The 24,056-nt window shown below is 47.7% G+C and overlaps 1 protein-coding gene across 5 annotated transcripts in view; it reads left to right on the top strand.

Annotated features, from left to right (window-relative positions):
* The window catches only part of Fndc3b (fibronectin type III domain containing 3B), a 298,000-nt gene that overhangs the window by 235,783 nt on the left and 38,161 nt on the right, over positions 1–24,056 (top strand). For all 5 annotated transcript variants that reach the window (XM_087618967.1, XM_087618981.1, XM_087618979.1 and 2 more), the window contains 8 exon segments: positions 11,222–11,346; positions 12,435–12,609; positions 14,085–14,171; positions 15,652–15,790; positions 17,736–17,807; positions 19,809–19,927; positions 21,581–21,686; positions 22,906–23,078. In XM_087618967.1, the coding sequence (XP_087475093.1) occupies positions 11,222–11,346; positions 12,435–12,609; positions 14,085–14,171; positions 15,652–15,790; positions 17,736–17,807; positions 19,809–19,927; positions 21,581–21,686; positions 22,906–23,078 (996 nt within the window).

Raw genomic sequence — 24,056 nt, 5'->3', positions numbered from 1 at the left:
ATGTAAGTCCCTTGCTGATGTTGAGATCCAAGGAGGAAAGCCAGTCCTGAGGACTGTGTGCGAATAGACCTTTTTATGGGAGTTTAAACAGGATTCCTGCTGTCAGGCCATACACAGATAGATGTTCAAATGCTGCTAGGCTGTTAGCGTGGCTTCTGTCTGGGACATGTAGGCAAAATATGGAAGAACCAGAAAAACAGTTCTGTCAGTTGAGATGATTTAATTTCCCAAGAATCTCCCTCACATGTGACTGAGCTGGCTAAGAAAGGAAGTTCACATCTGGGTTCCCAGTGACTGAAGGGCCTGTACAGCTCTGAGACTAAGAATGGACTACGAGCCTCAGAAACCCAGATGCTTAGTGCTAAGGCAAGAGAACAGAAAGACTAGCAGCTAGTGACATGAGCCCTGTTAACAGGCCACAGGCTGTGCTGTCCCCACAGTTACATTGCACAAACCACCCGGGGTGTATCCAGACTCACAGAGCAGCTCCTGAATCCTGGGGGGTGGGAGTGGTTTGTGGCAGCCAAGTTCATTGAAGGATTGAGCTGGCTTCACTGACTCTTACTTGGCTCTGGAGTTGATGACCTTTCAGACTGCTGCTTGTCACAAAGGAGTTTGCCTGTGGCTCTTCTGGTCACATAGTAGCTATCCTAGGAGTAATATAAGTTCAGTGCCACCAGGCAGAGTGACTTCCACAAAACCCACAAGGAAAGCTTCCTCTGGCTTGAATCTGGCATGGCCTCCATTGTTCTGAACACTACATCTCCCATTCAGAATGTAGCCAAAGGCTATGGAGCCAAGCTGTAGGGCCCGGCTGACTGACACAGGTGGGGAACCTTCGAAGGCTGTACCTACCCATGGGTCTGGTCTAGCTCTCTCTGCTTCCTGGTGTACCAAGATATGAGGAGCTTCCTTATGATCCTCTACCACAAACTCCACCAGACCATACCATTACCATTCAGTGGACTAAGACACCTTGAAACTGTTAGTCAAAATAGGTTCTCCCCCTTAGTTTCCTTCATCAAGGATTCTGTCACAGTGGTAAGGAAATTCACATAGGCCCTGATAATAGTCATATATTCCCCCCCCCCTCCTCTCTCACACACACACACACCCCACAAGGGAAATCTGAAATCCTGGATTCCTTGATGCTAGCACCCAGCTAGAATGTCCAGGGAAAGTACTGTTGTCTGAGGCCATGTGGTTGTTCCTTGCAACTGCACCTATGGGGACTGGGGTGGGGTTGAGTGCTCACTGGGCAGGTGTCCATCAGAGTTCATCTTTGGCTTTGTGTGGTAAAGCGGTAGTGTTTCCCACCTCATTCAAGGCTGTCAGAGAGCCTGAAGTGTGGAGAAGTTTCAGAGGGACTTGACAAGGAAAGGGTTCATTTGGCTTAGGTTTCCACATTGTAGTCCGTCCTCAGAGGAGGGCAGGACAGGGCAGAAGCCCACGCAGGATGAGAACCTGGAGACAGAAGCTGATGCAGCCATGGAGGGGAGGGGTGCGGGGGGTGCTGCTTACTGGCTTGCTCAGCCTACTTTCTCACAGAACTCAGGACCACCAGGCCAAGGTTGGTACCACTCACAGGGCTGGGCCCTCCCCTATCAATCACTAATTTAAGAAAATACTTATAGCAAGATCTTATGGATGCATTTTCTCATTTGAGACTCCCTCCTCAGATGACTTTAGCTTGTGTTAAATCAACATAAGACTAGCCAGCACACCAGACCCAGGAGCACAGGAGCCTTCTTGGAGGATCTCGGCACCAGGGGCAGATTCTCTGTTTGTGTGTTATGTAGAGAATGGTGTGTGGATTAGGATGCAGACTTTGTGGGGAGGTATCTGTCTGAAATCACAAAAACTTGTCACGATCTCTGGAACTGGCTCTATCAATACGTAACTATTGTGCTTAACTGTTGCCAGGTGAAGGCAGCTACCGCAGGCCTTGCCTGTGGACAGGCCAAGCCCATGTATCCTTCAGTTCAGCTGTCAAGTTATACAGGTCACTTTTGCCTGCCTGCCTGCCTGCCTGCCTGCCTGCCTGCCTGCCTGTCTGTCTGTCTGTCTGTCTGTCTCCTTCCTTTCCCCACCCTGTGTGAGTGAGTGAGAGATAAATGTGTGGAAAGCAGATTTCATCCTCAATCCTCTTCACCTTATTTTTTGAGCCATGAGCTCTTTGAACGTTAGCGCTCAACACTGCCACTAGCCTGGCCCGCAGGCTCCAGGGCGTCTGGCCCCCACCTCCCCAACACTGATATCCCAGGCGCATGCTACCTCAGTGCCCTAGGACTGAGCCATTCCCGAGCCCAGGTAACTGCTTCTCCTGTTAACTGCTTCTGTTCCTTCCCCTTCCACTCCTTCCACTGGAACATTCCCAACATGTTTCCTGGACTCATCAGAGCCCAGATGCACACCAGTACCTAGAGAAACTTGAGGCAAAGCCATGTCAGCGTCACTAAGCCAAGGCCCCAGTGACCATCCTTGCCTGTTTCTCGTGACCACACCTCCCGTGGGAAATGAGTATCCAGTGTTCTTGGGGGTGAAAGGTACTCTGTATAAGCACCCACAAACCACCCCACCCTACATCTTGTCCTCAAAGGTCTACTGTGCCAGTATGAGGGTAGAATGGGGCCTGGCACTAGAAACTATAAATCCACCCAGATGCGGAGTGTCCCCAGCTCCCCCTTATGAACCCCATCTCAAGCCAGTATTTATCTTTGATGTTGCCTAGAGCCTGCCAGCACTGGAAAACGTCTAAATATAGATGCATGAGCAGACTAAACCATAGCATAGAACCTGGCAGAAGTTCCTTTGGCCACTGCAGCCTTCTTTCTTTTGGTTTTCGATTGAATTTCTAACACATTAAACTATACTGCTGCAGAAAGTCCCCAGCTCAGTTACTTGGTCCATGTCTGCACCCCATAACCATGGTCCGATGTAGGTGACACTCCACAATCAGCTTCACGTGACTTGCTTAGCAGGCATTAACCACCCTGGAAAGTGCAGTCAGAACAGTGTGAAGAGAGAGAGGGTGCAGCCTTGTTGCCAGAGAGAGCTCGTTCACTGTGCAGCCTGGCCTGACACCCTCCGCTTAGCCATTCTTGGGTGTTTGTGTGGGGAGGCAGGTGTCATTCCTCTGCACCATCCACCTTCTTGTCGTGTTTTGTGTTGTGTTTTTGAGACAAGTAGGCCAGGCAGCCCCGGGAACCTGTGTGTCTTTGCCTCCCCAGCTCTGGGGTCGCAAGCCTGTGCCACTGCACCATTCTCTTGTACGGGCTCTGAGATGCAGCTTCAGCCCTCCTGCTTCCATGGCCAGCATTTGCCAACTCAGCCGTCCACCCCCATTCCCGTGTGCCAAGGATGAAGATGTTGTGGAAAATAAACAAGGGGACATTTCTAATCTATTAATTTCAAGGCAATTGAAAATACCAGCCAACTTCAGTGGCCGGTGCCAGTTTTGTTGGACATACCCTCTTCCAGCACTGGTGGTGCCAAGCTAATTGGGAATGGTAGCCAGGGCATCACAGCCCCCACAGTGAACAGAATTACTCTGGCAGGCAAACGCAAGCCTGAATTAATTGGGGTGCTCGTGAATTATGTGTGTAGAATTAGCCTAGAAGTGTTAAGTTCCTGAAGCAGAAGCCAGTCCTTGTAGAAAGTCCATCTTCCCACGTACTGAGGACAGCTGCTCTGAGGGTAGTCAGTAGAGGAAAAGCTACTGGAAAAAGTATTTCTCAGTGTTTTCAATCTTTCTGTTACATTCTTTGTCAAATTAACACAAACAGAAACATGCTGTTTTTAAACTCATTTTTAAGTTTAAAAATTAGTCAGGTCCTATGCACAGAATCAAGTACTTTTTAGGGTGCCGCCCTAGCAGCTTTCAAGCAGGCTGGCCCTTCTATGAATTGGCTTTTCTCCTAGAACTCCTTCCCATTGTGTCCTCTCGGAGAACTGGAAGCCCGCTTGGAAGTGGAGGTCCTGGGAAAAGCTGTTTTATATGTGCTCAAACCTTGGAATGGCATGCTAAAAAGTCTTAGCCCTGGGACTGAGAATATAGCTCAGCAGTACAGTGCTTGTCTATCTTGTGTAAACCTCTAGGTTCCATTCTCAGTAATGTCGGAGGAGGAGGAAGAAAAGGAAGAGGAGGAGGAGGAGGAGGAGGAGGAGGAGGAGGAGGAGGAGGAGGAGGAGGAGGAGGGGAAAAGAGGAAAGGGAGGGAGGGAGACAGAGAGAGAGAGAGGGGGGGGGAGGGAGGGAGGAAGGAAGGAAGGAAAAGGAAAGAAGGAAGGAAACAAGCAAAATTTTTGCTTGCTCTAAACTGCAGTTCTGTAAAATGAAGTAACTACATTGCCCCCAAGAGGCAGTGTAGATTAATAATTGTTGTCTAGAAGTTTGGTTGATTTTAGCACCTGCAGTACATTTCAAAGCCATTTGAAAGGTCCTTTACTCTATCGGATGTCTTTGAGAGGAAATGTGTGTAGCTTAGGGCATTGGAACCTCTTGTTCATGCACTTGGTAAGTGAGGTTCTCAGTCTTCTGCCAAGCCTCTGTCTCTGTAGTGCAGACATACGATAGAAGTTGACTGAAGTTAAGACCAGGGACATAGGAGTATGGAATTGTACAACAAGTTACCACAGTAATGACTTTCAGTCATTCTATTTTTTTCCATGATTACTTTTGAGAGACCCATGTGTGTTACAAGATGGCCTCACTTTTGCTTGTAGACTAGTTTGTCTTTAAACGCCTGATCCTTCTGCCTTCACCTCCATGTACAGGTGAATACCCTGCTTGTGTAGTACTGGGCGTCAAATCCAGGTCTTTTAAACACTCAGCCATGTTCTTTCATGGATCCTGGAGTAGGGATTGGGCTGGTCTTGGGGAACAGCTGGCCAGCACTGTGAACCCTGAGGATTAGCTGAGAGGGATCATTGATCCAGTGGGAATTCTGGGGCAATTTCATTGTCATTGTAGAGGTCTCTGCTGGCTTTGGGAGTCCTCAGAGCATGGCATGCTCAGTGTGGTCATGATCACAAAGCAAATGCCCAATTGTAGAGGCAGACACTTTGTCATGAGTGCAGAAGTCCCATGTGTCACTCCTGTACCTTAGTTCTGGAAGACAGTAGCCTATGTGCATTTAGAGCTTAGAGAATGACTATTTTTTTTTCACAGATAGGAATGAAAGAATTCCATGCCCAAAGTCACTCTCTGTGTCCTAGGCTTCTCTTGACTGCCTTGAGTCTTAGAATCCACCAGATGTTTAGGTGCTGTGCCCTCAGACTGTTGGGTACAAGAGCATGGACTTTTCAAAGCAAAATGTTTTTTCAACTCTTGCTTCTCTGTTGTGTGTTCAGGTGAGAAGGAAGAGCAGGAAAAAGAAGTTCCAGTTTAGTCAGAGAGCTCAAGAGGCAGGAAGGCACCCCATGCCCCCATGCTGACACAAAGAGACAGGGAAGGAGGGAGGGAGGGAGAGAGAGGGAAATTGGTAAGAGGGCCAGACCAGGTGTGATCCATAGCACAGCTCAATAAGCTGGAGGACCAGGACTGTGTGTGGGTTCATCTCAGTCCCCAGGGAGAACAGCCCCGTCTCCCATGCCACTGTCTGCTGCCCCGAGAAGCAGGATTCTTTGCATCCTCAGCTTGCTCACTGCAGCTCAACAGAGTGGGGACTTTTGTTGATTGCTTGGTTTGTGTTGGTTTTCTTTTTAATTTGGAAGAAGAATAAGTTACTTTTCTAAAGGTATAAACTTTCATAATAACCAACTTTAATTTTCAACTATAGATTAGAAAGAAATATTTAAATAGACAGAAAGAGTAAGAAAGAAATGTAGAACAGTGTTTAAAATCTTTTACATGTATGATTTATCCCCAAATTTCATTTTAAGGTAAACTGTATAGTAAGGCATCTGTACTCTTTAGAGAAAAGGTCGCTGTCCCTAGAATGACCATTACTTCTTAAAACTATTTGCAGAAGTAGTCCGACTCTGCTGTGTAGCCATCCAATGCCCTCCTTGAGCTCCAGTCTCTCACCCCCACCTTCCCATGCTTGGAGCATTTTATAGGCCAGAAAAAGTTGCAGGTTACTGCCATTCCTCAGAGAGCAGGAAGTCCATAGAACATAGCGTATCATGTACAGTATCACCAGGACTGCAACCACATGTGAGCTGTGCACTGTGCTCCCTGAAGACGTCGGTTCCTTAGGCTATGGGGGCAGAAGTAGAAGCAATTGCTTGCCCAGATTCAGATGGTGAGGTGTGTGCTGTAGGCCTGGTGAACCATGGCAGATCCCCTTGTGGTGACCAGGTTTCCAAAAACAAACCGTGGGGTGGGGTGGGGGGAGGATAAGATGAGTGTCGTTTTTTTTTCCATGAGAAGAGGAAGAGGGAACAGGGTTGGGATCTCTAGCTTTGGAAGGGCTGTAGATGCAATGAACAGGAGCCAGCTGTTGTGCAAGTCCCAAGTCTTTCAAGAGCAATTTTGACCAAGAGTTTGGGGGTCGGGGGCAGCACCTGAACTGACAACATCAGGCTAGAAGCAGGTGGGGGTCGTAGAGCTTGGAAAAGGAAGCAGGCCAGGCTTGGAATGTCCGACCCCAAGCCAAGTGAAGCATCCCAAGGCTGGTGTGCACAGTTTGTACTCCCAAGACTCACATTCTAGTAAAGATTAACACTGCCCTCAGATGAACTCCGTGAACAAGCATGGGGCAAGCCCAAGTTTATGAACGGAAGCAAGCCAGTGAACCTGAAAGGCGGCCTTTCTCTTTGACTCCCAGGCTCTGGCAGTAAAGTCAGGTTAGAGCATGTCTGGGGTTAGTTCAGTTCATGTCAAAGTGGGTCAGCAACCTAAGAGCCATGTCTGCCTCACGATGTCCAGGGCCGTGGGCTTGGCTCCTCCTATTCATTCCTCCAGTTGGGATAAACTTATCTTTCATTAACTACCAAGAATAGGACGGAGCCTGTCTTCACATCCACTCCTCCAGATTGCTTGTGTTTGGCATAGCTGGTGCACCATGCCACTTTCCTGGTGCTGCTGGGAACTCTGCTAGACTATCTTCTGCACCACACCCAGGAGGGTCTAGAGCAGGACCAGGCCTGGCCACAGCTGTCCCGCTGTCTGGGGCTGACCAGATTATTGATGACGGCAGGATGAAAATACCTAGGGATATTACCCATTTCTATTAAGCCATTTTAGCAGGCAACTTAGCCCAGTCTGACTAGTTATGAAAAGAAAAAAGAGAAAGGGAGGGAAGGGAAGGGAAGGGAAGGGAGGGAGGGAGGGAGGGAGGGAGGGAGGGAGGGAGGGAGGGAGGGAGGGAGGGAGGGAGGGAGGGAAAAGTCTCCTGAGTGAAGGAGGTGAAATAGTTGTCATGCAAGCTTGAGGACCTGAGTTCAAAACCAGGTTTAAAATGTGATTTTCCATTCTTGAGAGTAGGGAGGTAGAGAGTCCAACCAGATCAGTGAGAAACTCGGTCTTAAATCAGGAGGACAGTGCCTAAGGATTAACACCCAAGGCTGTCCTCAGGCTGTGTACGTGTGTGTGTGTGCGCACACACACACACACACACACACACACACACACACAGATATGTGCAACTGTACATGTATGAATATAAACACACGCAAAATACGTTTTCTAGGTAAAACACATCCCAGCAAACCTACCTCGCTTTAGATTTTGTTAGAGGAGGAAACACACCGTAGCTCATGTCCCTCAGAATCATCTGGAGACATACTTCTGCTGCATGTGAAAGCCATGATCTACATTATCTAAACCTCCACTGGCAGTGAAAGCTGTCAGAAATATTTAGTTTCTGATTCATTAGCATTCGTGTATCATTCCTTTGATTTGTGGGAATCTGTTGATCTTGTCTAAAGCAGTAGCCGATTGCCTGCCTCTGCCAACATAAAATTGTATTTGTTTGTAGATTTTGTTACTAACCAGGATCCCACTTGGTTTATAAACATTCCCCAAACTTATTGTACACTTTTGGAGGGGAGGTCTTTTACAAATTTTTTTTTTGTGTGTGTGTGTGATTTGTTGGGTTTTTTTCCTGCTTTTTAACACTATTTCCTCCACCACTTCTGCATTCAAGCCACGTGGAAGCCAGGCAGGGTGGGCAGGCCAGTAGGATGCATGCATGCCCCTGAATTCAGTCACTAGGCCAGGGACCCCTCTTGGAACTGCAACAGCTTTTCTAAATGTCATTTTTTTTTTCTTTCTAATGCCTGTGTAATATGAAGCCTGTCAGGTATGAATGCTTTCTTTCAGTCAGAAACTTTCTCTTGTATGAAATATTTTGATGGCCTTCCTGCTCTTGGATTTGCTTTATAATCTGTGACTTCTAAAAAGCTTTAATTCTTGATCTCTGAAAAGCTTAATTACCTGATCAAACTCAGCATATATTGTTTCTAAAATTTAATTCCAAGTTTAGTCAGCTCTCAATGTTTCTACATAGTCCTAGGTTCTACCTATATCATGGCACAATACAGAGGTTGTTATTAAAGAATGCTTGAGGGCTAGGGAGAGCTGAGCAGTTAAGAGTATAGACTGCTCTAGCAGAAGACCCAAGCTTGAGTGCCAGCACCCCCACCAGATGCCCCACGTCTGCCTGTAACTCCTGTCTCGGGATCTGATGCCCTCCTCTGGCCTTAGCAAGAACTGCAGTCACATCCACAAGCCCACCCTATGGAAAAGGAAAAGGAAATATGAAGGAAAGTTTGGTTAGATTATTTAAAGTGGTTGGCTTGCTGCTCTTTAAAGTCGGAGGGAATTTCTTGAGGGACCTAGGACATGTCCAGCTCTCTTGTGAGTACCATAGCCACACCCCCTTGAAAAGAGAAATCTACTTTCTGTTGATTAACTCTCCACTCGTTCTTCTTTAAGTCGTCGACAGAATGGCTTTTACATAGTAAAGCAAACCAACTATTAAGGAAAAGTCTGACATTTATTCACCAGCTATAGTTCTAAGTATCAGACATGGGCAACGGAGGCCAAACATAGAAGTAGGGAAAATGAGGCATTGAAGGAAAACCAGCACAGCTTTGGAAGGGAAAACAGCCTCATTGACAAGGTGTGTCTTTCTCTTGCCGTTTACTGTGGGTTCAGAAAGAGAGGAGGAAGACGGGCAGACCTCAGTGCCACTAAGATGAGTGTGAACACACAGAATGCACGTAATCACAGCAGCCAGAACTATGCTGATATGTGCATAAGCAGTTCTCCGTGAATAAGCCTACTCCATCAATCTGAGCATTCAAGGTGACAGTCAGTGGTGCCAGCAATGTACTGGCCACAGGATGTTTTTCTGTATCATGCTGGAACACGCTCTGCTCTTTACCCTCTACCTGTCCATCCTGCACCTGAAGTTATTTTGAACCCTTGACAAAATGAACGCTAAATCTTAAAGACCCTCATGGCTTCCATTGGAGACAGTGCGCTCTTGCTGGGGGAAGAGAGGGTAGTTGGATTCTAAACGGGACTTACACTGTTGGGATACTGTGTTTATGTTTAGTCTGTCTACTGTGGGGTGCTGGTTCTTAATTACATGTCCCCTGGAATGTGTTTTAGCAGTCTATATTCAGAGCCTGCTTACAGAAGAGATTCTTAAATTGGCTTAGGAGAAAGCTGCCGGCTTCCTGCTTAGGAAGTAATTGGCGAGTTTCAGACATACCCCGGGACTGTCTGGACCTGAGAGAGCGTTCACTCTGCTGTAGCTTTGTTAGTTAATATGTAAGATTGTTTGGTTTTGTTTTAAACAGGGCCTTACCATGTAACCCTCACCGACTTCAAATTCCATAGGTAGACCAGACTGGTCCAGAATTTATGGTGATCATCTTGCCTGTGCCTCCTGAGGACTGGAGTTGCCAGTGTGCCCCACCATGCCTGGCTAGTGTGTTTCCTTGTTTTCATGATGGACCAATGAGATAAGATGCATTCTGAGTAGAAACACTGTTCAGAAAACCGATCATATGGATGTTGATGTCTCTGACCATGGCACAGCTTAAATGATCTTTTTCCTTAACTGTAGAATAGTGAGATCCCAACTGTAGGCCTGAGCCTAGAGACTTAGGCTATGCTCCAGCTAACTCAGGAGACTGGTGAGGGAGAATCGCAAGTTCAAGGCCAGCTTGAGAAGCTACAGTGACTCTGACTTAAAATAAAATGGAATGAGGGGATTGGGAGTGAGTTCAATCCCCAGGACATACGACAGACAGACAGACAGACAGATACCCTATGTGACAGATTTTCTTTTTATACTGAAGAACTTGAAACCTCTTCTTAGAATGAATGATCTATGTGTGTGTGTGTGTGTGAAACCTCTTCATAAGAAACTTAGAATGAATGATCTGTGTGTGTGTGTGTGTGTGTGTGTCTGTCTGTCTGTCTGTGAAGGGTGTTATATTTAGGCATTCAACCAATATCCCAAGCTTTATCAAACAATGAAGTCCAAGTCCATATGCAGTGTTTGAGCTCCCTTGGAAAGAAGAAAACAGATGTGGATAGGATGATTCAAAGGCTTGTGACCAATGTTTAGGAATCAGTAAACAAACAGCTCCCCATGGCTGTAATGTGTGTATCCAGGGTTTGGGTCACTGTAACAGGAGAGAAGAACCCTGCTGGGAGTCCAGCTGCACAGATGGGAGATTGGGGGGTGAGGGTTCCTAAAAAGGCCAGGCCAGGCCATGCCAAGGTGGCGATCCGTGGCTCTCTCAGACTCTCCCACATTCAGTTGGCCATGGCCACCCACACAAGCGAGAAGGATCTTAGCGACCACATGGTTCTTCATCAGTCTGTGTCTGAAAAGACCTTTCTTATGCTGTAACCAAAGCCCTGTTAGAAGCATAAGTTTAAAGGGTTCTGGGTCTTGGTGGCCAATCTGTGTAGCCTTTGTGTTTAGGGTGAAGCTTCCCTGTGGGGTGCTTTATGTTCAACTTGGGTTCCTCTCTGGAGACTTCTGCCTCCTGTTGTCTTAATTCAACCAAACTGGAAATGTCAGCTTTCTGTTTAAAACAGTCCTTCATTTTCTTATGGTAATTTGATGTTTGTTTGTCTTTTTTAACAATTGTATGCATTTGGAAATGTCGAAGCAAACCCTCATTCGTTTGCATGATAATTTTAAGTTTTTAAGTGTAAGAATCAATAAGCCTGATGCTAATAAACAGATACGTGACGGGTGCAGTGTTCTGGGTGACTCTCAGCTAGATGAACGGTCTCTGTGTTCTCCCAGGGAAAGAGGAACAGTGGATTCAGACAGTGTTTCTTTGGGGGCCAGAAGCACTGCAAGTTGACCAAGCTGTGTCCAGCCATGGGCTACACATTCAGGCTCGCTGCTCGGAATGACATCGGCACCAGGTATGGCGTCTCCTTTTCTTCTTACCCTTCAATCTCCATGGCGTGGTTCTGGCTGTCTCTCACACTGCCTGGAGCTACAAGGAAGCTGCCTCAGCACTGAGTACCTCTAAGAGCAAATCCTAAGGAAGGAGAAGGCCTCTGAGGTGACAGGCCATGCTGACCTTTTCTCAGCCCCACAGCCATGTTATGGAGCACACTAGAGGTCCTGAGGACTGAGGGGAAGGCTGCAGGAGAGCTTTGTAAAGGAAGTCTGCCCCTTCCCAACCCCTGTTCCTATTCTGCCTCGATTTTAATGGGCCTGTTCTCCAGAGCCTTCTTTTTCATTTGTGTGACTGTCGCTGGTACAAAGGGCTGCTGAACGCCAGTATCAAGTCACAGAGCCAGAGAAAGCCTGGGCTGCCTGTGCTACAGGTGTCTCTAGGCTGCGGAAGGAGTGACAAGCCACTCCTAACCTAGGAGCCTGTTGATTAGGGGCTTTGAAAATACATGTCTCAGTTCTTGCTGGGAACCTCTTGATCAAGAGAAAAATCTCTTCCTTTGGTGACTGCATCTTAAAGAGTAGGCCCTTCAGTGGCCCTAGCCTAGAGAACCTCTCTGAAACAGCACAGAGTTCTTAGAACGCCCTCCTCATGCCTGGAAATCCGTATATCCTAAGAGTTTTCTGACTGGAAAAGTTGGAATGATAAAGGCCTTGATGTTTGAGCAATCTTTAAATGAATTAGAAGCACCCACAGACTTGAAAGACTGTTGTGAAACTCAGGTTCATCAGCAGAGTCGCTTGTCAGTGCTTATCTTCATTTGAAGCCCCTGTGTAGCCACTGCTCTTACCTCGATAAATGCGGTGCCATGGTGTGCTTCTGAGGGAAATAAAATTGCAGGCTTCTCTCATAACCAGGCCTGCTTTTGTACGTGCAGACCATAGGGCCCAGTGGGGCAGGCACGAGTTCTGGTGGGCAATCTCCTGTACAAAGGATCCATTGCCACCACACACCAGTGAGGCTGGGTACAGTACAGGCGTACCCTCCCTCTTTTAAAACGCCAGAACTCCTGACACGGTCCTCATGTCTCCTGCACTCTTGCCTCTGCAGTGGTTACAGCCAGGAGGTCGTGTGCTATACATTGGGAAACATCCCCCAGATGCCTTCAGCACCCCGGCTGGTCCGAGCTGGCGTCACCTGGATCACACTGCAGTGGAGCAGGCCGGAAGGCTGCTCGCCTGAGGAAGTGATTACCTACACCCTGGACATTCAGGAGGACGAGAACGTGAGTCTTGCAGACTGTACACCCGCAGAGTATCACGACACCTTACTAGCTTCCTAATAAACTCAAGGCCACACTCCATTTCCGTCACAGCCATCATCCCTGTCCTTCCCAAACTCAGCAAATGGTTTCTGGTCTCTTCAGCTGGAGTCATCCATTGACCCCAGATACAATCAACCAGCAAATCTTCTTAAGCCTTCCTTCAAAATTACCCAGAAATCTGACAAACTTTACCGTCGCCACAGCTGAGGTACCTCTTAGGCCCAGCCTTCCTCTTGCCTTGAATGAGTGCAGCAGCCCCTCATTCATGCCCTAACATCACTCTGTGCTGTGCTGTGACCCCTGCCACACAGTCACAATCCCATGGCACCCGGCCACCTTGCCGAGGAGGCTCAGCTCTCCAATGCCTTCCCACCCACCCAGGGCCTATGTGCTTGGGTTTGTCACCAGCCTTGTGGCTTATACCGCTGTGCCCTGGCCTTGTATTTCCTGTGCCCTCTGCAGGGAGGGCCTTGAAAATACCTTTCTCACGTCCCCTGGCTCCTTCCTTCACCACTCTGTGGAACGTCTCTGTCCTGTGATGTGCCTGCAGTGGTAGAACTGTCTACGGTTTATGCTGGATGTGTGACTGTGAGCCACTGACCCACAGAGCTGAGTTTTTAACTGATTAAGTTTGAATCCCGAGAGCCTCACGTGGCTACCATACTTCATCAACTCATGCTGCCGTAGCAACACCTCAGGAGCTCCAGCAGCCTGTGTCTACCCCGTATGCCTTCCCAGCCTGCAGCACCGCACGGCATGCCTTCCGTTTATGTGTAGGGTTTTCCCTCTTAAATCGACTCTTCAGCTAATGTGTAAAATCCTGTGGACCAGGCTCTGAACACCTTTTAGCAGGGATCGTTCTCTTGAGCCTGGGAGGAGCCTGATGCACAGATGATTGCCAGAGCTGGAAGGAGGGGGAAGAGAGGGAGGGAGGGAGGGGGTAGGGAGCAAGACAGAGAAAAGAGTACTATAGAATGAATTTGTGTGCTCACCTGTATTGGTAAGGTCTACCCTGAAAGGAATATGTCCTTCCCCATCCAAGCTCTTCTCCCTTAGCCAGAAGGGGGCACCATGAGCTCAGGAGCCCGCCTGTCCCCTGTTGCACTGTTGTTGGCAATGTGTCAGCTTCCCAATCAACTGGCTTGCTGGTGACAAATTTATTGTTAAATAAAATGTTTACAGTGCTGTCGACTTTGTCATAGCACAGTTGACCAGAGCCAGGCTGAACTGCAGTGTGACAGGTGACGGCTGCAGTGTGACAGGTGACAGCGCACTGAGCTTTGGATGCTGCGCATGCCAAGGGCCTCTGATACTCTCTCAGCAGTGGCTGCCAGACTCCTGCTGAGGAGGAAGCCACCATATAAAGTCCCGGGCTCCTAGGAATCAAGGCCCTGATGTTAGGGTTCTAATGTCTCTCTCTGGTTTGGTCTTTCCAGGATAACCATTTCCACCCAAGATACACTGGAGAGGACCTAACCTGTACTGTGAAAAACCTCAAGCGCAGCACACAGTATAAATTCAGGGTGAGTCTTCCTGTGTGAGCGCTAGCGCCAACACTGTGATGTCCCCACTTACGGTTCAAATGGAGTCTGCAGGCCAAAAGGGGGGATAAAATAGACAGCACTTTGAGAGTAGCAGTGCACTATCAAAGACCCACCATATTTTAATTTGGAAATAGAGGTTCTAGGCGGAAACCCGTGTAAGAAGATGTCACAACGGGTTGTCATAGCAAGGATCTGTGCACCGCTGGGAAGACCCTGAGCTGATGCCTGTGTCCCTGCACCCACTGCAGATCCGCCCCTCCCTGGGTTTTACAGCTTGTACTGTCTTTCCAGCGCCCTCCGGCCTTTCTGCTCCTGTTGCTGCTTTTGTCTTCTGTGTCCCATCCCTTCCTCAGCTGAGGTTCTCAGCCTTCCTGATGCTGTGACCCTTTAATACCCCAACCATAAAGTCACTCCCACTGCTACTTCATAACTGTGATTTTGCTCCTCTTACGCACTTTCTGATGGTCTTAGGCAGCCCCTGCAGAAGGGGCATTCGACTCCCAAAAGGGCTGTGACCCATAGTTGAGAGCTGCTGGCTTAGGCGACCTTTGCTCATAACCAGTCACCACTTACATCACAGTACAGATCTATGTTGCAGCTACAGAAGTGCAAGCTGCTGCTTTGCTTTGCTCTCAATGCTTTTCCTTCTACACCACAGTCCTTCGTCTGTCCTATGCACGGCACCCAATTTCCTTGTGTGCCCTGAGGAGTCTCCGCCCTCCTTTCTCTAATTTTAGGGCTAAGTAATTTAATTTGGCATGTAGTCACTTCAGTATTTGTCAAATTATCAAGTGGAATGTTGTGACTGACTATTTGAGGCATATAATTGTTTCTTGCTATGCTAAAAATACCAATCTTGGCTCCTGGAACACAGCTAGCTGTACTACTGATGGTGTCCACAAGATGGCACTATCTGACTCTTCCATAAATAAAGTTCTGTCTGGTTTATCCCTGTGTTTTCTTTTCAGCACACAGCACAGAATAAATGGAAACTACTGGTTCTATATATAGTACCACTGCAGCGGCCATCTCCTCCTCCTCATCCTCCCCCTCCCCTCCTCTTCCTCTTCTTCCTCCTCCCTCCTCTTCCTCTAGTGAAGCACTGTCCCCCTCTATTCCAGGAGTTCCTAGAACTTGCTGCATAGCCTAAAGCCATAGGCTTCAGAGTTACCATCCTCTTGCCTCAACCTCCCTGCTTGTACCCTAGGCTTATATTTGTTCTTGGAAGGATATGCAGATGTCTTTAGCTGAAACCTACCTTTTGGTTTTATTTTTAATTGTTAATAATCAAATATAAGTAGATGAAGTAATCACAAACACTTAAATCAGCAGCCTAAAGAAAGCACACACGTGACTGGGTGGATATGTGTCAGTCTGTCCATGTCTAACTTGGCAGTGGTCCCAAGTCCCAGGAGACATGATAGCCCATAACCAACATGTGCTAACGTCTCCTCTGCAGCTGACTGCTTCTAATACGGAAGGGAAGAGCTGTCCGAGTGAAGTCCTGGTTTGTACAACCAGCCCCGACAGACCTGGACCTCCCACCAGACCCCTCCTCAAAGGACCCGTCACGTCGCATGGCTTCAGTGTCAAGTGGGGTATGTCTGTCTCCTGCCCTGCTATGGCCGTGACAAATCAAACACAAGTAGAAAATATCACCTCTGAGGGCTTTGTGCATCTGTTATACATGTGTGAGGACTGGAGGGGACAGCTGAATATTAGCAGGTAGTCAGACTTTAGTAGACCTCTTAAGGGACCAGTTTCAGAGTTACTGTCCTCTTGCCTCAACCTCCCTGCTTGTACCCCAGGCTTATATTTGTATCTCTTTTATTTCATATTTTCTATGTTACATTTTTCTCCTTTATTTTAAATGTTTTGTTAATTTGAGTTTGAGAATTTATGATAATTCATTCCTTAATAGCTCACTTTTAAAAAAACAATGAATTTTAATATAAAATATTTTTAAGTTGAGATTGGATTTCAAATCTAGATATGTAATCCTGAATAGATTTTTTTAAATATACAAAATGTTTCAGTTATAATAAAATAGGAGACGTTATTTCTGTGCTGCCTGCAGTGCACCTGCCCCCTGCCCCCTCCTCTACTCGTGAGTTTCAGGGTTTTCAGCCCGACTGAGGTCACCTGGGAGGACACTGACATTCAGCTCTGCAGAGCATGGAGACGCATGTCACCGCGGTTGTAGCACTTTTAATCATGTGTAAAGCTGTTGGGACACGTGTGCTCTGCACTGATGTCCTGTGAGGATATGAATGAGTAGCAAGGGAAGGGCAAAGCAGGAAGTGTCAGAGTCGTAAGGGACTGAGCGCAGGGCACAGTAAAGCATCGCTCTTCCTTGGAGACCAAGTGTGCTGTGCTGAGGTTCCAGAGGGCTCTGACGTCGGTTTCTCTGGAGGACAGGGATAGGCTGTCCGGGCTGCCTGGGGTCCGCCCTGGCTGCCTGCCTTCCAGGAGCCCCCTTAGCTCTGTGCTGGGTTTGTCCTTATCACGACTACTGTACATGTTATTACTGAAGTGTGTGTGATAAATGCCCACCTGGGAAGAGAGCTCCACAAATCCATGTAACATCAAGGCCTGGGAAAGCCCCCTCCGTGTGCAAGGACGATGAATTCTTTAGTTTGACAAAAATCATTCTGCCTGGTATTTGTATACTCACAAAGCAAAGCCCTTGCAGTTAGACGTGTCTGTAGACCATTGATCCAAGGTGGCATGGGGCTCTGCAAGCAGACCAGGCTGTCCCCCCAGGGTGCCCGGTGCAGGTGCTGATTACTGTGTTCTGCATCCAGACCTGGGGAGGTAAAGTTTGCTGGGTAGAGAAGTGAGGTAAGATGGTTACTCCATTCCAACATTTAATTATTTTGTCAGTGCATTTTTTCTCTACCCTTTTTCTTTTTTTTTTTTTTTTTTTTTTTTTCGGAGCTGGAGACTGAACCCAGGGCCTTGCGCTTGCTAGGCAAGTGCTCTATCACTGAGCTAAATCCCCAACCCTTCTCTACCCTTTTTCAAAAGCATCTAGTTGCTCATAAACATATGAAGTAAGAATAATAAAACAAGATAAATACCTGAATATTTCAATTTTCCATAAAAGTCGCCCATTCTTAAAGAGCCACTTCAGATTTCTCCAGAGTTGCCATTTTTAGGAAAATCATTCCTCCTGTCAAGTTTTATGCGTGTTTCACTAAGTCAGTGCCAACTCTTATTTCAATAACCTGAAATAGCAGCTTGATAAAATTCCGTTTCTTGACATTGAGGGGGCCAGTTGGGGGGAGTCATACCTGTAATCTCGGTACTGGGGTCAGGGTGGGGTACTGACACAGGAGCATTCCCAAAACTTTGAGGCCAACCTGAGAGAGCAATGCTGTCTCAGGAAAAAACTTTAAGGGGCAGGGTTCTTGAAAATGATGAGTTGTGCTTTTTGGCCCACTTCCAGTGGAAGGCTGATTAGTGGCTGTCCTTTTGCACTCTGTAAGGATGCTTACCAGTGACACCCAGTGCCCTCCTCACTAATGTTCACCTACTCTGCAGATGCTCCAAAGGACAACGGTGGCTCAGAAATCCTGAAGTATCTGCTGGAGATCACGGACGGTGCTTCTGAAGGTGACACTTTGGAAACTGTATTACACAATGCCTTCCCACCCAGAGTCCTCATCCTGACATGGTCAGGCCCTCTGCAGTAGCTGCAGCAGCCATTAGTTCTAACAGTAGAGCTAGTGGTGTAGTTAAGCCACACCAAGCATTGGCATATCTGTCTATCTCTCCTTCTGCCTATTTCCCTCCCTCCCTCCCTCCATCCCTCCCTCCCTCCATCTAACTGGAGTTTGATTGGCAGCTAGTTTCCCTTCTTAAGCATCCTCAGCAAGCTCTCTACAGCCAACTCTGCCCCTAAGTAGGGTTTTGTCTTTCAGACACCACAGTTCATTCTGCTTGAAGTACCCATTTTTGACAAGCTAGTGTTTGTTTCTGTTTTTGTTTCTATTTTCTATGTTCATTTTGAAACAATGGTCACTCATTAATAGAGAAAATGAACTTGAGGCCTCCCCCTGAATGCCACACACTATCTGGGAATTACCAGCAGTGTGTCAGCAGTCATCTGCCTGGCATCCTGGCCCTGCCCAGTGACAGCCACATCATAGTGTGGCCCCGGACGTGTGTCAGACTTCCAGAACACACTTGGGCTCTGTTGTGACTCTGGAGTCAGAGTTCTCATCAATTGTCATACTACAAGTATTAAGATGGGGCTTGCCAGCAAGTGTAATGGCCTGTGTTGAATCCCTGAATCCCGAGTGAAAGTGAGTAGAGAGAACCAGCTCCCAGACCCGTGTGCCGCAACATACATGACTGTGCACATGCACCCTCACCACACATGCAGCAGTAATTCAAACGGGGTGGAGTAAGGGAAGAAAAACTTCAGGGCCCATAGAAATTTCTCTTGCTTTTTCTTCCTAAAAACTCATTGGGCTTCAACATAAAAATATATGGTGGTCAAAACTTTCCAACATAACTAAATTTTTACTAATATGGCTTCTGTAATCATTACTTTTTTTTTAAAGTGCATGCATATGGCAAAAGAGAGAGTCACTGGGAACAAGTGGAAATTGTCTCTAGCTTGTTCTGACCCCACGGCCACCTGGAGGTAGGGTTGTTTTTAACCCTGTTAGGTATTATTTTACACCAGAAAGAGGAGAATTCTTTGAGATGGGTGTAGCTGTTCTTAACATAAAATCAGTTTCTGTACTAGAGACCGTATTTAATGTCTAATTAAGACGAGGAGAGGAGTCAGCACCCCCAGTTGCTTACTGAGAAAGTGAAAGTCCGCTTTCCGCTGCCCTGGCTCTCCCAGGCAGTGACTCAGTGCAGGAGTAGCTGCTGTTTTACACTGATAGCCTGGCCAGAATTCCCGGTTCCCGTGGGCTCTATACTAACTGGGACCTAATAAGGCACAGTACCACAGGGCAGTAATAAATGTCTAACAGGCCGCTGAAGGGATTTGTGGAGGTTACTCTATGAATAGGATAGGGTGGGCATATTTCCCCTCAAACAGCTCTTGTAGGAAAAGGCTTACAGGGAGTGGTCAACTGGAAATGGCATCAATGGGAGCTAAACAGTGAGAGTCACCCCTGCAGCCTGCTGCTGATGCGGGCAGTGGAGGACAGCCTCCAGGCGCTTCTCCCACTGAGCGTCAGCCTCCGGGGGCACCCTCCAAGTATCTCACCACTGGTCTCTCACCCCCACCACAGCTTCATGCATGGCCTCCCTAGACACAGCAAGCCCTTACCAAAGACCTCTGTCTGTAAAGGGACTCATGGCCACCCTCAGAGGCACCTGCTGCATAGCTGGCCCCGTGGCCACCTCAGCATGGCTGAGCACAGCTGTGCAACATGATCTTTGTACAACTCCGATGGGATGTGGCTTCCCACACCTGACTTCGAAGCCAATGGTGTTATAGTGGACTATAGGAAATGCCTCTGTGCGATTCTGTGTCGGGTGATGCCGGGCTGCTGTGGAAGCCCCTTGGTGTTTTTGTCTCAGATGCTGTCTCTAACAGGGACTCTCGTGCTGTTACAAAAGGCCTAAACTTATACACATCTCATTTTGCAGCTGGTCAGTGGGAAGTGGCCTACAGTGGATCAGCTACAGAGTATGTCTTTACCCATTTGAAACCAGGCACTTTGTACAAACTGCGAGCATGCTGCATCGGTACCGGTGGGCACAGTCAGGTGGGTTTATCAGTGTGACAATGGAAATCTAGATCAAAGTGGGAAGTGTCCGTCAGTAATGCAGAAGAGGTTGCAGTTTTAAATGTTTCTCGTTGATGTGGCCAGCTTTAGTATCTCATCTGGCTGTGAAAAAGTCTCGACTTACAGGGATATAAGAAACATAGGCCTGAACCCTTCTCTGCACATTCTGATGTGAACAGGCCATGTGTCACTGACTTAACCCTTCCATGACCTTGATGTAGTTACGTAGGGCAGGTGAAATTAGTTAGGATTTGCATTAACCAAATAAAGGAGCTCTCCATCATTTCAAGGAGGGAAAAGTGAATTTAGAGTCAGGATCAGACCTGCCTGGCTGTACTGGGATGGTACCGCATCTGTGAAGGTCCCTTACTGCCACCTGCTGGGAGACTCTTGTAAAGACAGGATAAATCTGATGAAGTTGCTTGCACTTCTGCAGTTCAGTAACTCCCTGTGCAGGGCCAGGAGGCAGCAGCCATGACTTGTCTCTGTCAGAATGGCTGTAGACCAGCCAGGTGGCACTCCAGGGACTCGGTTTATGCCACACGCAATGCTAACAGGTTTGATGTAATCTAATCAGTGCACACAAAGTACTCTAGAGACGAGAGTCTGGGGGTCTTATTGACATCGTGAGAGAGGTACTGTGCTAGAAGTGTTGTTTTCACTGTAGACAATTTGAAACCATTAATGGTGAGAGAACAAGAAAGAGAGATGGTACCTAGTAAGCCAGTAGCAGATTGATAACATTTTCCTGAATTTTACACATACACAAGCATTCTGCCCATGTGTGTCATAGCAGTTCCTCAGTGTCTAGAGTTTCGTCTAGACAGAAAGACACACACATGCACGCGCACGCGCACATACAGGATAAGAGTCCAATTAGAACACATATAGAATCAGTTAGAAAATGTATAGAGTCCCGGGGGCTGGTGGAATGTCTCCCTGTTGGAGTAGATGCAGACTGAGGCCATAGTGCATCAGTGGTACCTGCCTGTGCATGGTTGGGCAGGGCAGCATATGCATCAGGTGGGGACATACGGTCTATTTCCCACACATGGTGCCCTGGAAGGAGCTGGCGCTGTCTGGCTCCATCTTGTTTCCTCGATTCTCTTACAATGGTCAACTTTCACCCCACCAGTTTCTGCAGAGTAAGATCCTACAAAAAGGAGGCCCAGTCACTTTAGCATTGGCAGATCTGCTTTAAGAGCCAGGCTCAGTGGGTAAATGCCCCCTTTACCTGCTGTTCTGCTCTCCCTGTGGCTGCCCAGCCATTTAGAGTATCATTCTTAATTCTGTCCGGTTGTTGTGTGTTCTCTTGAATCCTCATGAGGGTCTTTCTAATGTTGCTGTAAAGGAAAATAAGAATGCTTATGGCAGGCAAATAGTCGGCTCTAGTAATCTGACATCAGAGAGAGCTGCCTTAGGTATAACCACCACTATGTGCACTGAGAGCCCACACTTCCACATGCAGACAGGCGTGGGCCCTCCTGAAGACCTTAATGCATGTCAGCACACACACTAGTGTGTAGTTCCCTTTGGTCCCATTCACAATTGTGGGATAGAATTAGCCTGGTAGATAAGGTGTGAGCGATTCACAGTAACTAAGCAATGGTCTCTCCGGTGTTTCTCCCACAGTGCTCTGAAAGTCTCCCTGTTCGCACACTAAGCCTTGCACCAGGTCAGTGCCGACCACCGAGGGTTTTGGGTAGACCAAAGCACAAAGAAGTCCACTTAGAGTGGGGTGAGTGAACAAATCTTCACGTTGGCATCGACCTGGACAGTGGGAGACTGATGGCGCTCTGCCACTCAGCTCCAAGGCTTCGTTCAGAAGCTGTGTCACCCATTGATCATGTTCTCTATAGCATGGACTGTGGCTCTCTCATCCCACAGCCTTCTAGGCTCATCTTCCATGCCTGACAGTGCTGCACTTGCTGTGGCCACCCTCACCATTAGCAGCCATGTTTGTAGAGAAAATTCCAGAGTAGCCTGCCTGTCTGGGGGTTGTTCAACATGTAAAGAAAATGTGTCTAATTTAGAGATTAAACCAAGAAATGTTTCGAAGAGCAGCATCAAGCTCCTACTCTCTGCGGGCTCTGGTATTTTCCTAGCCTTGCCTTAACACCACTTCAGTTGTGCCAACAGCCTACCAGTGTGCACATCGCAAGTGCACATGTGTAGAACACGGGCAGACATTGTGGCCACACTTACATCTAAAGTGTAATAAAATGGTGTGTGAGTTTGAGGTCGTGTAGACTTAGCAGGATGTGTGACTTCAAGTTACAGATATTTTTCTTTCCTTCCTCCCCATTATTAACTGTGAAAGGTTGCCTGGTTCTCCTGTTGTCCCTGAATTATTTGTAATATAATCAGGCATGTTTAGATGCATTTACTTTGGGTCCTTCGAATCATTCAGGAGCCTTTTCACTTAAACAGGAGGCTCCTTTTGTAATAGAAACTCAGGGACACGTCACTTAAATATTTTGAACAATAACAGTAGAAAACCAAATGTAACTCAGTCAAGTAGGAATCCAGCACTGGGGCTGGAGAGAAGGGTCCGGGGTTAGAGCACTCGCTGCTGCTGCAGCAGAGAAGCAGGTTCAGTCCCCAGCGACCGCGTGGTGTCGACCGCGTGGTGTCTCTCACCACCTTTAACTCCAGTCCCCAGCGACCACATGGTCTCACTCCACCTTTAACTCCAGTCCCCAGCGACCGCGTGGTGTCTCTCACCACCTTTAACTCCAGTCCCCAGCGACCGCGTGGTCTCTCACCACCTTTAACTCCAGTCCCCAGCGACCGCGTGGTCTCTCACCACCTTTAACTCCGGGCTCCGAGGCTTCCGGGCCTTCTTCTGCCTCTACACATGGTGCACACTCATGCATGCCCAAGCACTCATACCTGAATAAAAATAAAATTAAAAAATCCAAAAAAGTGTTCAAAGATGAAAATGTTTTTGTCCTCAGATGTGCCTGCGTCTGAAGGTGGCTGCGAGGTCTCAGAGTACAGTGTAGAAATGACGGAACCTGAGGAGGTAGCCTCAGAGGTGTACCACGGGCCCGAGCTGGAGTGCACCGTTGGCAACCTGCTTCCCGGGACGGTGTACCGCTTCAGAGTGCGGGCTCTGAATGACGGAGGGGTGAGTGTGCCTCGGCTGCCAGTTAGAGCACAAGGTGCAACTCCTCAGCGGTGTGAGTGTCACTGCCTGACCACTGTCCAAGTAGATAAAACAAAACCCTCATCTGCGAATCGCTGGTATCACGCTGCTCTGTGGGCCCAGCACTGCCAAGTTTGTCTCTCGTTCTTTCTATGAAGTGTGTGTGTGTGTGTGTGTGTGTGTGTGTCTGTCTGTCTGTCTGTCTGTCTGTCTGTGTGTGTACCTGTGTGTGTCTGTATGTATCTCTGTGTGTCTGTGAGCATTTTTGATAAATCATGAAAGAATTTCCTATTCTTAGTAACTTCATTTGTAAGAATCAGAGCTTCTGATTAGTCCTGCTAAACATTCCCCAGGGGAACTGGGCAGAGTGAGTCAGGAAACACTTGCCGTATATGAGTTAGAGCTCAAAACCCACATCTTTAAAAGCTAGGCATGGGGAGTCCCACAGAAACCCCAGCACTGTGAAGGCAGAGACAGGATTGCTGGGCCTACTGGGCCTACTACATGAGCTCCAGCCTGGTCTCAGGAAAAGAGGGGGAAAGGGACTGGGAAACAGATTGTCGCCTGCCCTCCTCAGGTACGTGTTCCTGTGTGCACACAACCTTTGAGTATTATAGCATATTGTCTATGCCTGAGGATGCTTTGTTCTAAACAAGTACGGCGAAGCCTGGGGAGGAGGCTGCTTACTTTTTTAAAATCTGATTCCTCTAAAAACCCCATGGTTCTCTGGTTCTTTCTTCTGCTGTCTTGTTCATTTAGTATTTGGGGGTCAGATCAAAAGTTAAGAGGAAGTATGTGGTCCACAGAGGAACTGACTTTTGTTTTCTTTGAAGTAGCAGAGTGATATGGCTTTATGGGATATGAGGGGGTGAAGATGAGGAACAGGCTGCCCACGAAGAGTGCAGAGATGGGCAGAAAGGTGGGACAAGCTAATGCCAACATCTCCTAGAGCCTCAGTGA

This window comes from Rattus norvegicus, chromosome 2 (genome assembly GCF_021556685.1).
Source record: "Rattus norvegicus strain SHRSP/BbbUtx chromosome 2, alternate assembly SHRSP_T2T, whole genome shotgun sequence".
Lineage (NCBI taxonomy): Eukaryota > Metazoa > Chordata > Mammalia > Rodentia > Muridae > Rattus > Rattus norvegicus.
The sequence above is the reverse complement of the archived record's forward strand: the minus strand, read 5'-3'. Positions and strand labels throughout refer to the sequence as shown.